Here is a 15,877-nt window from a genome sequence, read left to right on the forward strand (position 1 = left end):
GAACCTGCGCTTGTTTTTTTTTGGGTTTTTTTCCCCTGCCGTGGTTTGTTGTGCCCGTTTGTGCAGTGTAGAGTCTTATTGCTCCATCGTGCCTGCCCTTCCTCTTCTTTAAAGCTGCGGTTAATGATTCCTTAGCGGTGAGAGAGATGGAAAGAAATGGGGAAGCAGAAGAAGAAGGGGGGGAAAAGAAAGAAGAAAAAAACCAGCTTCTCATCACGGTGCTTGCAGGCTTACATGTAAATTAAAACGCAATTAAAAACAGGCAAATAAGCTGTTCCCGGGAGATGGGTTGGGGGGAGGAAGAAGGGGAGGGGAGAGGAGGAAAAGCGAGGAAAAGGAGCTCTCAGGATAAGGGCCTGTGTCACTCATAATTAGCATGGCATTAGAGTGAAGGGAGCTAAATCTGAACACTGGGTCAAAGGCACATTTGGAGAGAGCTGTTCCTGCCACTGTGAGGTCTTCGCACCAGTGAAAATAACTGCACCATCCCATCCAGTAAGATTCATTTCTGCCTTAGATCAAACAAAAAATAAAATCCACGCAGTTACTCAGTGGATTATTCAGCTATTGTTGTCTGAAAGCATGCTATTGTGTGCTTTACTATTGTGCTGCGTGAACAAGCTTACTATTGTGTCTTGCTGCATGGAGCTGCAGAGTATCTGTCGCCGATGGTAGTGAACAAGAGATTCCAGCATGTCGCAGCATTCTGAATGCACATTTGTGGCAATGTGCTAGAACACAAAGATGCGTCCCTGTTAGCGGCCTGATGTCCTCGCTCCTCGCCTATGGCTGCAGCTCAATACAGTATCGACAAGTCCTGTATTCAGCTACAGTCTGCTAGAATTCCACTGCACCACCCCCTTCCTCCTCGTTTTCTTACTCCTCCACTGGCCTTGGCCCTCACCCCTACCAACCCCCTGGAAGCCTACTCCTCTCTATGCCCCCCTTCCTATCTCTCCCAGGCTCCCTTTCCCCCACCTATTGCTCAGGCTCCTGGGTAGGGAGGAGGCGGGGGATCAATGGGGAAAGTGTATGGCGGTGGAGTTGAGGGGAGGGTGTGAACCCCACACGACGGCAGCCTCGCAGGCAAGGAGGCTTGTGGAGGGGGGGCAGAGAGGAAAAGAAGTGATGGAGATGGAGGGAGGAAAGGAGGGTGGTCGCTGGGTGTTGGTGGTGGTGGGGCCACCCTGGCAGAGGAGCACCCCTCGGCGCAACAATGGCCGTGACAATGACACTGGAGGAGGAATTTCCGTTGCCCCCCCACCCTTCACCAGCTACCACAGACACACACACACACACACAAATCTCCCCACCCGTTCCTCATAGCGCATTAAAATCTGCAAGATGAATGACTTCCTAATAGCTTTCATTTGTTACAATTATCATAATTAAACATATGTCAGGGGCAGACAAAGGAAAGGAGAGATTTCTGTGTTAGCACTTGAAGCAGAAGGGGATGCAGGTACTGGAAAGGAGAAAGCTTTTGTAACAGCGTAATTATCCCCGAACAGACTCGCGTTTGGGAATCACAGCACATATTTACAGTAGCCAATTAAAGAGCCTTTGTTTCAGTCATTCGGAGGTTTCATAATCTGTTTTCGGCAACAGCGCGACCCTGATTCTTCTGTCTTCGCCATTCTTGTTTCATCTGCATGTCCTTGCCACATCAGCCTGTTTGATAGCGGAGCTTAATGACTGCCTGCTGAGCACTCTGAGAATGGCTCAGGGCCCTCTAAACATTTTTGCAATACCCCCCACCCCTCATCCTCCTTCTCCTCCTCTCCACTCTGTCCTTGTATTCTGTCCTTAAACCAGTCAACCCTTTTCTCTTTTCCTCTGTGGAGGAATGAATCAGATGCTTGGCCACGGTTCTTCGTCCCTCTCTGCTGTCTCCATCCTCCATCTTTTTGCAACGTTTTTTTTTCCTTTTTCCTGAACACTGCAACAGTCACAAGTTCCCAGCTACCTCCTTCCCTCCTCTCGCTTCTCTCGATTCCCTCAGCTGGCAGCCCTGATGCAGCGGGTGGCAGGTGCCAAGGAGGGAAGGCCTCCTGGCTTACCCAGAGCCACCATTTTGTGGATTGCACCTCGAGTGAGCCAGCTGTGTGTATGCAGAGTGTGTGTGTGTGTGTGAAAGAGGGGGGAAAGGGAAAATGATGAAAGAATTGGTGTTGCAATAGAAAAAAGGTCAGAAGACTCAGCTTTCTATGCTTCCTGCTGAGGCTGGACTAAAGATCATAGATCACGACTTTACCTGACCCTGGCCCACACACACACACACACACACACACACACACACACACACACACACACACACACACACACACAGCCATGTAGTTTCTGCATCTTGCCTGTTTTCCCCCCTCTGTAGAATTCCCACTCAGGATTATCACAACACCTCCTCTAATTTAAAAAAAAGAAAAAAGTTTGTAGTTTTGATATAAAAGTAGCCAACCTAAACACGTTTCCTAAAATGTTTCTTTTCTCTCACTGCTGAGTAATAATCTGAACCAGTGGCACGAAGAGCCTTGTTGCGGATGACGCCATAGGTTGTTTGAAAAGAGTCCCTTCAAACAGGAGATAAAAAACAGACTGGTTGACCCTGAGTTTATCCTCGTGTTTTAGATAACGGCTCGATTGACCTTGACGGGCCACAGGAAGGACAAAATAAACGTGGAGAGGGGTTTCTGCAAACACTCTGGTGCTTAGGGAAAATAAGAAGAAAGGAGAAAAAAGGAAAGAAAAAGGAAAAAACAAGTCCATAAAATTTGAACTATTGACAATGAAATTATTTAATTAATAAAAAATGTATAAGAACAGCGTTGACTGTGCAGTCTGCTTGGGCGCATTTGGTGTTTATTATGACGCATTTTCCTGGATAAAATGCAAAGACTCACAACACAAACTTATCCCACCTGTAATTTTTTTTCTCTGAATCGGCATCGGTAGATTTTGATTGCCCTTCCTTTGATAAAATACTCGCTCACTTTTTTGTGTATTTTGTGTGTGTGTTTTAGTCTCCCTCTCTCTGTGTCTCTCTCTTTTTCTCACTGTCGGCAATCGAATCTGCCCTCGAAATCTGGTCGATTTCCACGGAGCGACGTTTATCTCGTTCTGAAAAGTCACAGGTGAACAAGTGCAACAGGGCATGAGCTCACCTGAGCGCATTCCTGAGAGGGCACGGGGAGCGAGTGGAACACCAGAAACCTTCTCATTTCCAAACAAGAACACGCAGCTGTGGCGCTGTAAACGATTCGATCTACATGTGATGACTTTCCAAAGTGATCAGAAAAATTACCACAGTGCTTCGGGACAAATGGAAATCGCAGGTGTGATAAAACATTCACACCGGTCCACAAAAAGTGAGCTCAAGCTCGTGTGGGAGGGGAAAAAATCTAAAAGAAAGAAAAGAATCCTCACACATCTGTAAAAATAATAAAAGTGTCATTCCTGGTGTTGGCAACAGTGTTTTAATTCAGAATAATGCGCGATTATTAAATCCCACTGAGATGAAGCCCACTGATTGCAGACTCATTGTGAAATATATTCAGGTTACATGATGTTGCGCTGTGATCAGATCTCCCCGACAAGCAGAGTCAGAGGATTTTCTAAATGAATGTCTTTGTCTTGACGCAGACATCAGGCGTCCCTCCCGCCGGTACAAACATAAAATGATAGATAATTTGTATTTTGGGTTTCTGTTGAGTAAACAGAGCTGACTGTGAAGACTGTACAGCTCCCAGATTTGTGTTTTTTTTCCCCTTTGGTCTGTGCAGTTTGGAGCTCGACGATTTTGAAGGCGCTTTTCGATTCGACAGAAAAGATTAACAACGTATTCTTCTTGTCACGACCTTTGTTTGTTTGTCACAAACTTAAATTCTCACTCTCTCTCCCCCCCTCTGTGTCTCTGCCTCTCTCTCCCCTTTCGTGCTGTTGCTAGGGAAGCAGGGCGTATACGCTCCCTGGCCGCGGATGAAGGGCATGGAGAAAAAACGGGAATAGCGCATAAATAGTTGGCTTTAATCGAGCTTGTTTGTGACGGGTTGGCTCTTAACCCCCTCCAGCACACATTTCAGGGCTCAAACTCGGGAATTAAAGAGTGTAAAATGCGATATTTCGGCGCTTTTGCGCCATTACCTTATATGGCAGGGCAGAGATATATCGTGCCTGTATTTAATAGGCTGTTCGCTGCCGCTCTGCTTAGAGGCTTCGTTTTAACCCTTGTGGTGCTGAATTTTTTTTTGAAGCGAGAAAAGCTTGGGCTTTTTTGGCTTGTTAGTTTCTTTATGGCAGCATCGGCTCATCGCACACAAACGAAATTTGCCGTTTTTGCTGATTACGGTTTGTGGCGATCACAATTTACGCACAAAAACTGTACTTTTGTGCACTAATAAAGTCCATATAAATCAGCTGACTAAACGTGGATGACATTTACAGCCCAGAAAACATGCTCACTGCTCATGTGGTTTATGCCGCTTGATTTAAATTGTCTTTATGTGGATACGGCCAATATTTCAAGCTATAAAAGGCTATCGTGGTGTTTTCTGGGGGGATGGGGTCGAATCAGGGGCTGTGGGAGCTGATTCGACTGCTTTAAAGTTGTCACAGGTAGAGTAAAAGCTGCACAGCAACCCCTTTCTCGTTTGTCAAATTAACAGCACCGAGCCCAGGGAACATGGCACTGGTTTGACTATCTCAGCGTGTGTGACCTATATTTGCACAGCGCCGTTAGAAAGCTCCACTGTGCACATCTACAACTGTGCTGATTCACGGAGAGGGATAGCAAACAAAAAGAGAACTTCTACTTTTAAATAACTTAGTCAGCTAGTCTGATGTGGGGTGATGGCCCGAGCTTTGGTGACACTGGGCTCTCGCGTAAAAGGTCGGGGCCCACCTTTGTTCCCGCGCTTATAGACTGGTCTCTTGATAAACCAGTGTTTGCTCCACAGCAGAAAAACAGGTGACTAAACGGAATTTCAGCCCCAATCACTCGCAGTATTACACGACTGCTCCGATACTGCTGGAAACAGATCACCTTAACTTCTGCTGGAGTATCGTGCTCATTTTAATTTGCATGACTGATGCAAACGAGTCTGCCTTTTACCTACACCTGTGCGTGAAGTGTAGTTGAATAAAAGTCATTCAGAGTGATTTCAGTGGCTTCTGGGGTGTTCACGAGCGTCTCCACTTTTACGTTTGACAGCAAAGCATTACATTAGCACCATTACAGGGGCGGGTTTCGTGCTCGTGACGATAAAGTTGGGATTGATTTGAATTCCCAAACATTCGTCCCGCCGTCCGGTACGCTCGGGATAAAAAAAAAAAAACCTTTCTGCAAGGTCCCCCAATCCACACTGCCCCCCTCCCCTCCTGACGTCACACGGCGAGCTGAAGCTATTGCAAGAACAGAGCTGCTCGCAGCCGCACTACTGTGAATGTCTGTACGCTCAGTACCAAGATCGTGGAGTGTGCAAAGGAGAGAGAGGGAGAGCGGTGGGGTGGGGGGATACAGTTGAATTCGGATACAACTGGAAAACTACCAAGCGCGCACAGCACGCACCGAGCGGACGGCACATCGACTGTGCGTAGCCAGCAGTACATCTACTCCCCGTCCGCTTTCGATCAGATTGAGCCGAGAATGGAGCTCCCTGCCGCTGGAGAGCACGTCTTTGCGGTGGAGGGGATCGAAAAGAAGCGCATACGAAAGGTAAAGAGACACGAAGCGTCTTTGTAGGAAAGAAATGGGGGTTAAAAAAAAGCGCGGACGATGAAAATGTCGGGTTTAAAAAAATGTTCTCCTTCTCCACCATCACAGGGCAAGATAGAGTACCTGGTCAAGTGGCGAGGCTGGTCTCCCAAGTAAGTCTTACTGCACGCTTTCTAATGCATTTCCAGCGATTCTGCATCGAAACGATGCATTTCAATATTATGTCACAAGATCAAGTGTTGTTACTTAAAAAAACGCAAACCATGAAGGGCGAGCGTGCACAGTGACTTGTACGCGCGCACGTGAGTGTGTGTAGAAGCTGGAAGAGCGCGGTCGGTATGCGTTTCAGTGTATCCGCGGATGCCTTCACTAATTTATGCGAGGGAAGGGGGGGCTAGGCACAGCCATGTAATCCCGTTTTAATTATTTCTGCTTTGCCAGCGAATTTTACGAGACAGGAGTGCTAAAATGGCCGACTGCATGTTGGTGCTGGAGAAGCGTTTGGAGAGCTCACACAGACGCTTTCTGTTTGACATTTCCCCCCTCTGCCAGTGGATGTCCCCATGACTGGTAACCTGCTGCGGGCACTGCGACTTAGCGGGGTTCCTTGCAGATTCGATCATCTTGATTTAATAACAGTAAAATAAAAAAAACAAAGCAGGAACCATTTGTTTTTACATTACACTGGAGATCTGGATACAGCTTTCCTTTCTAACTGCACATTAGTTGTGAAGACGTGGGAGTGTGTGTGTGTGTCATAGGCAAAGCCCTGTGCGCCTGTCAGCTGGGGGTGGAAAAGCCAGGCTGCACGTGCCAGCTTTCTGACAGTTGTTTGCTCCTCTCTGCAGATACAACACATGGGAGCCAGAGGAAAACATCCTTGACCCGCGCCTCCTCGTCGCGTTTCAACACAGGTGAGAGAGACGTGGACTTCGGACGAGGCCGCTCAGCCTCCAGTGCAGCCATGGCCATATAAGGGCATGGGAGGAGGGGCGCGCTAGTAACTCTAGCGCTAACCCCCCCCCCCCACCCCCCCTCCTTTTCTCCCTGGTGTAAAAACTCTAGGGATATGATATTGAGAATTCCCCAATGTGCTAATGGACTGAAGGGATCTGCACGAGGACCTCCATTTTCTCTTTATAAAAATCTATCATAATAAATGTGATTTTTTTTTTGTTGTTGTTGTTATTTTTGGCCTGGAGAGCTACAAGGATGGCCATTGGCCAATCTAACAGAGAAAACAGGAGAAGGTGCATTTGCCACAAAATGCATGAAGGACAGTTAAAAGGCAGTGTAATCTGTGCGTGATAATGTTTGACGCGTTAATTTGCTGTGCAGTCAGGAGCCAGAGGATAAGCTGCACTGTGGAGAGTGTGACTAGTGTTCAGGACATGAGCACAGCAGGTTTGTTGTGGGTTTCGATGTGAGGAGGGCCACGCTGCTGCCTGATGGGATTCTCCTCACTATTAGTTTGCCAAAAGGCTAGGCTGGCTTCTGCTCAGCATTCAGTTTTGACACATCCTATGAAATTATCTTCATTTTGGACCTTGGATGCTTGTGTTGACAGCCTGCTATCAATCTGGGTTTACCCAGAGGCCCGTAAAACAATCAAGAATGGGTCAATGTCTACCTAAGAGGTGGAGATGTTAGTTCATTCAAACTCTACAGCGCACAAACAACTACATCTTGTCTGGGTTGCTGGACCCATGCAGCCCCTGAGATCTTTTCTCTCTCTGTAGACCAGGAGGCAGCAGCTCATGGGACTGGGTAAAGACATGATGGCTGGGGAAAGGAATTTGCTTCTCTGAAAAGGCTAATTGACACGCAAGCGCTCTTCAACGTTTCCAGTGTACCGCTCTCATATTCCCCCACAGCCTGCTTGCCCGCCTGCCTGGTTCTGTGTGTGTGTGGCTGTGTGCTGATGGTCATGGAGTGCTGCCTCTGCACTGTGTGTGTGTGTGTGTGTGTGTGTGTGGATTCCTCTCTGCTCCCAGTGGATGGGGGATGGGATTCGACGAGGGAGTCTGTAATTGCCAAATCTTCTGTGAATAGGGGTCACCCCGTTAGTCGCCTTTTTGAAATCATACACATTATAACAGCGTCGACTGTTTATTGTGGCAATCTTCTGGCAGCGCCGATAGTTTGAACATCTGTAGCAACAATAGGCTGGCTTTACTCGCGCCTGGTGACGCCTGTGTACAGCCGGCCTTCGCCCACTGCTGTTATTTATGAGCCAAGTGATGAGTAGAGGTTTATATCAGGGAGCAATATTTCAAAGACCGGGCCTGGTCTAGCCAGTGCAACTACAAAAACACACGTCTGCATCTCCTCCCTCAATAAAAACAGCTCCAGTAGATGTTTGTTATTAATCTGATACTCTTCACCCTGCACTTTCAAAGTGTAGGCGTTGTCTTGCACAAGGCCTGGCATTAGGGTGTATCCCAGATGTACTCCACAATGTAGTATTTATCCCTTTTCATTTGTACCTCATGACCCTAATTAAAGATTGAATGTAAGAAGAGGGAAGGGTGTGCTGTAGGAGGGAGGATGTTTGAGATTCTCCCTGCTTTAGCCTTAATTGAATTTCTTCAGTATAATGAGAATAAGGAGTGGACCGATTACCATGGAGAGCTATGCAAATAAGGACCATAATGCTTTGCAGTGGGTCACATGCGGGCATTCATTAGTCCTCTAAATCAAAATTCCACTTTTGACCTTGAATAATTCAAGCGTCAGACGTGTAGGTTTCTAAAGATGTCTGGGAAATGAAGCATTTTATATGTTTATGGGAGACGAGCATGTTGCATGAGATTTAATGCCATTATTCTTTGTTTTCACAGAGAGAGGCAAGAGCAGCTGATGGGATATCGAAAACGTGGGCCGAAACCAAAACATCTTTTTCTCCAGGTATTGTATGAGTCATCACAACACGGTTTCCGTAGAAACATTTCCACTGAATCTGTCAAAGGCTTAAACAAGAGGGATACTGTCAGGTGTGCTAGAGCTGCTGTCTTGTTATCCAGAATCGTGTGTTGCTTTCTTTCTTTGGTTTTTTTAAGGGGGGGGGGGGGGGGGGGGGTGCAGCTGAATTTCACTCCTCACTCATTCTGAAACTGGGTCTTATGCCTGAGGGGGTTTTTTTTCATTGTTTTTTGAACCAAGTGAATCAGTACCAGTGGAAATGTTTTCTTTCATGTTGCCATTTGTTATCCCAAGACGAAAATATATGGTTCAAAGCAGCATTCCGCTTTAATTTCCTCAGCTCAGGCATTTAAAGGCCTGAGCTTACATGACCTGAGCCAAGTGTGATTATATATTTTGAGCGACTCGGAGCTGATTGTTATGGACTGTCACTCCTTAAGAGGCATACCATCCTGCCAGAGTCACACGTGGCCGACAATCTGAGATGGAGCGTGACACGTCAGGTGGCACTTCACTGACCTGAGGTCATAGTCAAATCGTTCGGCTACCGCGTCTCTGACGTCAGCGTGGTCGGCCTGTACTGGTAAAGCAGGAGGGGGCAACATGGTGGGAGGGTGGCGGCGAGCTGAGAGCTCGTTGGATAGTTTTATTCGATCGCTGATAGGTTTTATAATTTTTTATATTAGGTCTTCAAGCAACAAATGTTAGTTTATTATTTTTTATGCCCAACCCATAAAAGAACAAACGGCTTTGTAAATGGACTGGTTCTTATGCAGCGCTTTGCTGCTGTACTTCCACACACACATTCATACTCCAGTGAAAGCATTGGTGAGTAACTTGGGTTTCAGTATACTTCAAACCACCAACCTTCCTATTATTAGATGACCTGCTGCACCTCCTGAGGTACAGTCACCCCTTTGTCAAGCCTGACCACACAATTCTGTTATGACTAATGTCTTAATGAAGCTATCTTAGTGTACTCAGTTCAGTTTTCAGTTTTAAAAAATATGCATGACAAATTCGGTGGAGCAGTTTAGAAAAACTACTACTTCTGAAAACAAATCTTGCACAAGCATTTTGGCTGTTATAAGCACTTCCCTTTAGTGTTGCCAAATAAGCAGAGATTCCATAATAAGGTCGGTATGTTACTTAACCCTAACCCTTCTCTGGTTAAGAGCTTTAATTTTACTTTAAACAATCCCAGAATTTCAGTCAGTTTTCTCACATTTTCTTTATTTTGTTACCGTATTGTGGAGTACAGTGCAAGCTTTGTCTAAATGTGGGTAAATTGCTGAATTGAGTCTCATCTCTTATTGAAGGTGCCCTCGTTTGCCCGAAGATCAAGCATTCCTGCTGGTTTTGAAGAAACATCTCAGGATGCAGAAGGCAACCTGAAGTCTGATCCCATTCAGGCACAGCAGCGCTCCCAGCCTCAGCAATACCAGCTGAACAGCAAGAAGCACCATCAGTACCAGCCCAGCAGCCAGGAGGTCCCCGGTGACCAGCTGGCCAGCAACAAGAAGAAGTTCATCTATCAGCTAAACAGCAAGAAGCACCACCACTATGAGCCCGACCCAAATATGTACGACACGCAGGCCTCTAGGCTCAAAGAGGTGGTTAAAGTTCAGGAGGCAGCGAGTAAACCTGCAAATCCAGGCTGGAACTTACCTCTGGCCCTGCAGCAGAAGTGGATCCGTGACAAAGACACAGGCTGCCTGAGCAAAGTCAAGGAGCTGGCCGTGGAAGTGAGGAAACCGGCTGTTAAAGAGGCGGAGAGTGAGCACGCCCTTAAGCCCAATCCCAAGGATGCAACCCTGCCGAGTGCTATTAGCAGCAAAATGAAGATAATCAAGAATAAAAACAAGAACGGACGTATTGTTATTGTCATGAGCAAATATATGGACAGTAACAAGGTTCACGGTGCAAAGGGTAAACACGGGGAATCATCAAGGGAAGACAAACCCCAAAACATGAAGACGTCAGAAAACAACCCAGCACATGCAACCAAATTGGAGGAGCACCTGGAGAACGGTATCCCCAAAGAGATTTGTAATGGAAGTTCCCTCTCTGTAGCGGAGCATCCTATAAAGTGTTCCCCAAAGGACAGGCATTTCTCCAAACCTTCACCAAGCACAGCAGAGGAATACAACACCGAAGTGGCTCGTGGTCAAGCTGATTTACCGGACGATTTACCCTTACAGCTGACCGCTAGCTCTCCTATGACTTCTTGGGCTGTTGACACCAACATTCCAACGCCAACAGCTGTCGACCAGATCCGGATCCCTTCTTTTCCCGCTGACCGCAAGAGAAAGCTCTCCGATCCCGTGGAGGATAGGAGTGTATCCAAAATCTACCTGAGTTCGAGGAGCTTCAGCGTGCCCAGCACTGTGGTCACGCCACCTCAGGATAAACCTATGGACCTCCACTGCAACGGCCCACGCCAGAGCGGTGTATGTACGTACGAGGATTTGGGTAGTCAAGAGGAGCCGATGGACCTCAGCTGCCCAAAGACTAAGAAGCAAGCTCCAGCAGAAACGCCGCCGGAGCCAGAGCCTGCTGTCAAAGATGCACCTCCTGTGACAGAGGACACGCAGATATCCACAGAGGCATCTAAAGAAGCGCCTGTTAAAAAAACCTCCCCTTTTATGGGAAATATCATCATCACTGACATCACAACAAACAGTCTCACTGTAACCTTCAAGGAATACGTTTCTTTCTAAGAAACTATTGATAAAACGGGACTAGTGTTTACCAATTGGACGATCCTGTTCATATGTGCATATGTTTAAAAAAAAAAAAGAAGAAGAAAGAAAAGAAGAAAAACACCAGAATTTTGTATATATGGAAATTTATAATTTATCATGAAAATTCAATATGTTTCTTATAATGTTTTATACTGTAACTCCTCTCTGTGACGTCATAGCCAAGAAAGTGCCCTCGAGGATTTGAGCGAATACATTCAGGTGGAAATATTCACCGAGAAAAGAAAATAATTTCTGGTTTAAAATCTGTTAATTTGTCATACGGAGCTTGATGGGAAACTTTTGCTGTTGTTTCATACCTGTACCAAACTTATAACCCGAGATGTATGAAGGTTTATACGTCTTTTGTATTAACGGTATCTCTTATTTTGGTCCTGATAGAAGCTAGAGAGGACGTTGTTGAGTATATGCTGATCAAAGATCAATTCGAAAGCACTTAATTACATTTTCCACACGTTTACTTGTGTCATTACTACCAGAGAAACAGCTAGTCTCTTTGATTTTTCTTTGTTTTTTGTGGGGGGGTTTTAAATCCCAGACAAATACCCTGACACTGAAATGGCCTGTTTTGTTTGCAGCTTGGTTTAAGGATTATGATTGCCCATGAAATGCAAATTTGGAAAGCAGGTGCGTCTGAAAACTGTGTAAACACAGTGGCAACAGTGGGACACACTCAGCTGCAACGACGGCTTTTAAGTGACGTTCCCAGCCTTTTCTTTTTACTGGGACGCTGCAAAAGCAGTCAGCAGCCGATGCAACCTGCACAATCTGCTAATATATTGCACATTCTCCCACTTAAGAATCATTTTAGGAAAATAAATAAATAACATGTAGACTTTTAAAGGCCCGTTGCACATGAAGAAGATGGTGTCATTTATCAAACGTGTCTTCCCGTCAAGATCACCCCCTCCCTTGATTAGATTGGGGTTTATTACCATACTGCTGATATATTGCTGGAGTTTAAAACACTGCTAGTCTTGTTAGAAGGCTTAACGTCACACTGCTTTACAACATTCATCTCATTTTTCTTTCAAAGCTCATCCTATGATCTGAGGAGTACAAGTGAGGACTATTTGTTGTACAAGGAAAAAAGGAAGCTGCCAGGGTCATAAATGAGTATGCTACAGAGATTAAATGTGAGTTACGAGACTGACTTTGTATACTGTTACATGCAATCCGATGAGTGCGAGCTGTTTCGACTATGCTGCTGAGAATTCAAATGTCAAAGCTGTTGGATGTACCCTACATTTGAGTCTAAACGGCTGTCTTATGCACATTTAAAGCCAGTGAGAATGCTAAAAATGCTATAATGTTAAAAATGAAGAGTGCATATTTATTGACACTGAGCATGTCGTTCGAGAAGCATTTCCCAGATGTCTGCTGCATCAGAAGTTGCGTGAATCCACTGAAGAGTTTCACCCTCTCGGATGATTTTGAGTCTGTTTGCTACTTCTTCCCGTCCCCTCCTTTCACCTTACTCTGTTCATTCCTTCTTGCACTCATTTCAAAAGTCAAAATGATTGTTATAAAGTATGTTATACCCGGAGTTGGCTGACTTACAGCTGTTGGCGCAGCTTACTGACTGGTATGTTTCACAATAAAGAAAGAGATTTGACCTCTGATGTGTGGCACTGATATCTGCTGGGGGCAAACTGGGAGCGCTGTCAGTTTATAATTTGAACTGGCTTCCTTTTATGGGCTAACGTTTCACGGCCGCCCTTTAGAGTTCCAGTAAAAACCGCCGTGCGTATCAATGCTCTCACCCTGCAGTTTGTCTGAAGCCTCCTGGCTCACGCTTGGACAGAATGAAGCGTTAAACTTTAGAAACATTAACTTGGCTGTTAAGCAAAAACAAAATAGGAAAACAGATCATGTTGCATAATCACTAATGACCCCGCACAAAGAGCGCTCTGTATTGCACAACTGCACCGGTCACTTGTATTATTAAAACCTTACCCAAGAATTATTTTTCTATAGCAGCTTGATCCAGAGCAGGAATCTAAAATCTGCTGAAGGAAGGAGGTTATGTAATTCTTAGATTTTATCAAGAAGAAAGTCTTCATGGAGGGTGTTTGGCCTGATGCTGTTTTGCATTGTGCCGTCCAGCACAATGCAGAAAGGAAAGGACGTCAACAATAAGAGGTTTGAAAAAAAAAACCCAGTCTGCTAGGAGGCTTTATTGTGTTTCCAGCTTGCTGTAAAACAGGTCTGTGTGGCCTGCAGCACAATGACACAGCAAGTTTTTCTGCACTGTCATCATACAGAAAGGGCTGATACTCGAGTGCACGACTTTTTGTGAATCATCTCTAAACACTGACCTTTCTTGACACCTTCAAACTCTGTGGGCCTCTTCCAGACTTTATGAAGGCCCGGGGAGCCTGGAGCCAGGTCTGAAACTGTACGGAGAAACAATCTACTCTGTTATAAGAGGATTACAAACTGATTAGAGGCATAACATTTGCATGGTGTGACAAACAGAAAGGCCCGGAGAAATGTGTGAGGTGTATTTTGGTTGTTTCTTTAGTCAAGTCATTGTCTGTCAGTGACAGCTGACTGATCAAAATCAAACAACCATATAAGGAAATGAAAACCTACAAAAGAGGGCCACAATGGTGCTCTAACGTTACAGAACGAGTCATGTGAAGTCCTTTAATTACTTTAATAATTAATATATTATTGCCAGGTTTAATTAAAAGTGATCCCGGAGCAAAGTGAACCATTTAACGTCGCTTTCTTCTATTTTTTTTTTATTATTATTTTTTGGGTGGGGGCGTGGGGGGGGGGCGAACTAGCTGCCCTGTAATCTTGACATTAATGCCAACTTAGAGTTAGTTTTTAGGAGACCAACTATATCAGTTTCTTGATTTTCAGAGAGGAAAAAAATCAACCTCTTTGATAAACAAATGCATTTTTCCACCTACGTAGGTGGAAGACTGCAGGCACAATAGGTGACGCATATAATGAGGAGGTAATCTGCTGGCATTTTTACAAGAATGAGCTCACTTCCGGTCTAAATGACACTCTCACATAAACCTTTATCGAACATTTCAGGCCATTCCCCCTCTTTCTCTGAGATTTCGTTTTGGAAATGGCCCCTTAATAATCTTGTAATATAGACTTAATTAACCAGACTTTCAGCTAAAGCGGGCAATAGATTATGAGTTACTATTTATTTATCCAGGAATCATTTATTTGTGGATGAACTGGAAATGTATTTGTGGCCATTTTGGGGAGCTGAGGTGACCTGCTGAAGTCTCAAATGCTCGATGAATCCTAACAGGCCCACCGGAAGGTGTGCGGTCGACTGAAACTGGCAAATAAACGCATACTCTGTTTTCAGAGTGGTGAAGCTTAGTCGATATTTTCCTATATCTTATATATTTCATGCAGCTTTTTTCCACCCTGGCTTTTGAAATCTCTCTCGCTCTCTCTATGCGTGAGGCTCTCTCTACAGGCCTTCCGTGGCTTTGAACCTGTGAGCCAGTCATGCATCAGCAGCTATAGGAAACCGAAACATGTTTTAACAGGGGAACATATTTATAGACCAAGTGTGATGTTTCACATACCCCCTTTATCATCGTACCCAGCAGCAGCCTGCACACAGTGTCGGTTTCATCTCAGCAGTGCAGCCTCGCAGGAGTGCGCGAGCAGCAGGGATCACTTCTCTAATTTAAATCCCTGCGCGTGGACCGCTGGAGGCCTGCGACACCCCAGAAACGACAGAAATATGAAGGGATTCAAAATAGAAGCGAAGGCTCTTCATTTTCTCCCTTTTTAAAAATTTCCTTAAGCATCTTTCTTTTTTTTTTTTAATGGAGCTCATTCCTTTCAAAAGAGCAATTAAAACACATATAGCCCCCCCGCGCCTTAAAGAAACCTGAAAGAGGTTCTGGTGAGAAATTAGACATGGAGCTGCGGTTGCGTTTGCTGTTGTAGATAATGCTTTCTAATTCAAATCATGCGCTCATGTCTGATTCAGGCTGCAGGTCAAAGCCACACGGCTTCACATCTTCTCGCTTGTGGGTTTTTTTGTTGTTGTTTTTAAAACATCTGAGCAGCCACCTTGAGCAGAAAATGTCGCCCGGTAAGTAGGACAGCGAGCTGTGCGCAGCAGTTGCCCAGAAACCAGAGAGCCAATAATGTTCTCACAGAGCCAGCTCTGTTTATTCATGTACGGCTGTCGCCATTGCGGCTCCTGCAGACCCACTTTTCACCGACTCGCAGCCAAATATGGAGAGCCGCAGAAGCAGCAACGTGTCTGTATGTGCGGCTGCCTCCTGTCAGCACGCACCAGTCCGCTCTCTGCCTCTGCAGAAGCAGTGTAGGCTGTACAGCCATTCTAGTACCGACAGGAAATGTCGGTCTACAGGCTATGACTATCAAAATGGTGGTTCATATTTCGACGGCAGCCACCACGCATCTTTTGTCCGCTGCGCTCCCGCCTTTGTCTGCTCCACTGCTGGGAAATTTAAAAAAAAGAAGAAGA

General features: G+C 45.5%; 1 protein-coding gene across 1 annotated transcript; it reads left to right on the top strand.

The window, feature by feature from the left end:
* The first annotated feature begins 5,307 nt into the window (after positions 1-5,307).
* cbx4 (chromobox homolog 4 (Pc class homolog, Drosophila)) lies at positions 5,308-13,013 on the top strand. Its single transcript, XM_082532001.1, has 5 exons — positions 5,308-5,707; positions 5,816-5,859; positions 6,556-6,621; positions 8,548-8,614; positions 9,949-13,013. Exons 1-5 carry the CDS (start codon positions 5,639-5,641, stop codon positions 11,347-11,349), a joined length of 1,647 nt encoding a protein of 548 aa, XP_082388127.1. The 5' UTR covers positions 5,308-5,638; the 3' UTR covers positions 11,350-13,013.
* The last annotated feature ends 2,864 nt before the right edge of the window (positions 13,014-15,877 follow it).

This window comes from Aulonocara stuartgranti, assembly GCF_965226115.1.
Source record: "Aulonocara stuartgranti genome assembly, chromosome: 4".
NCBI classification, from domain to species: Eukaryota; Metazoa; Chordata; class Actinopteri; order Cichliformes; family Cichlidae; genus Aulonocara; species Aulonocara stuartgranti.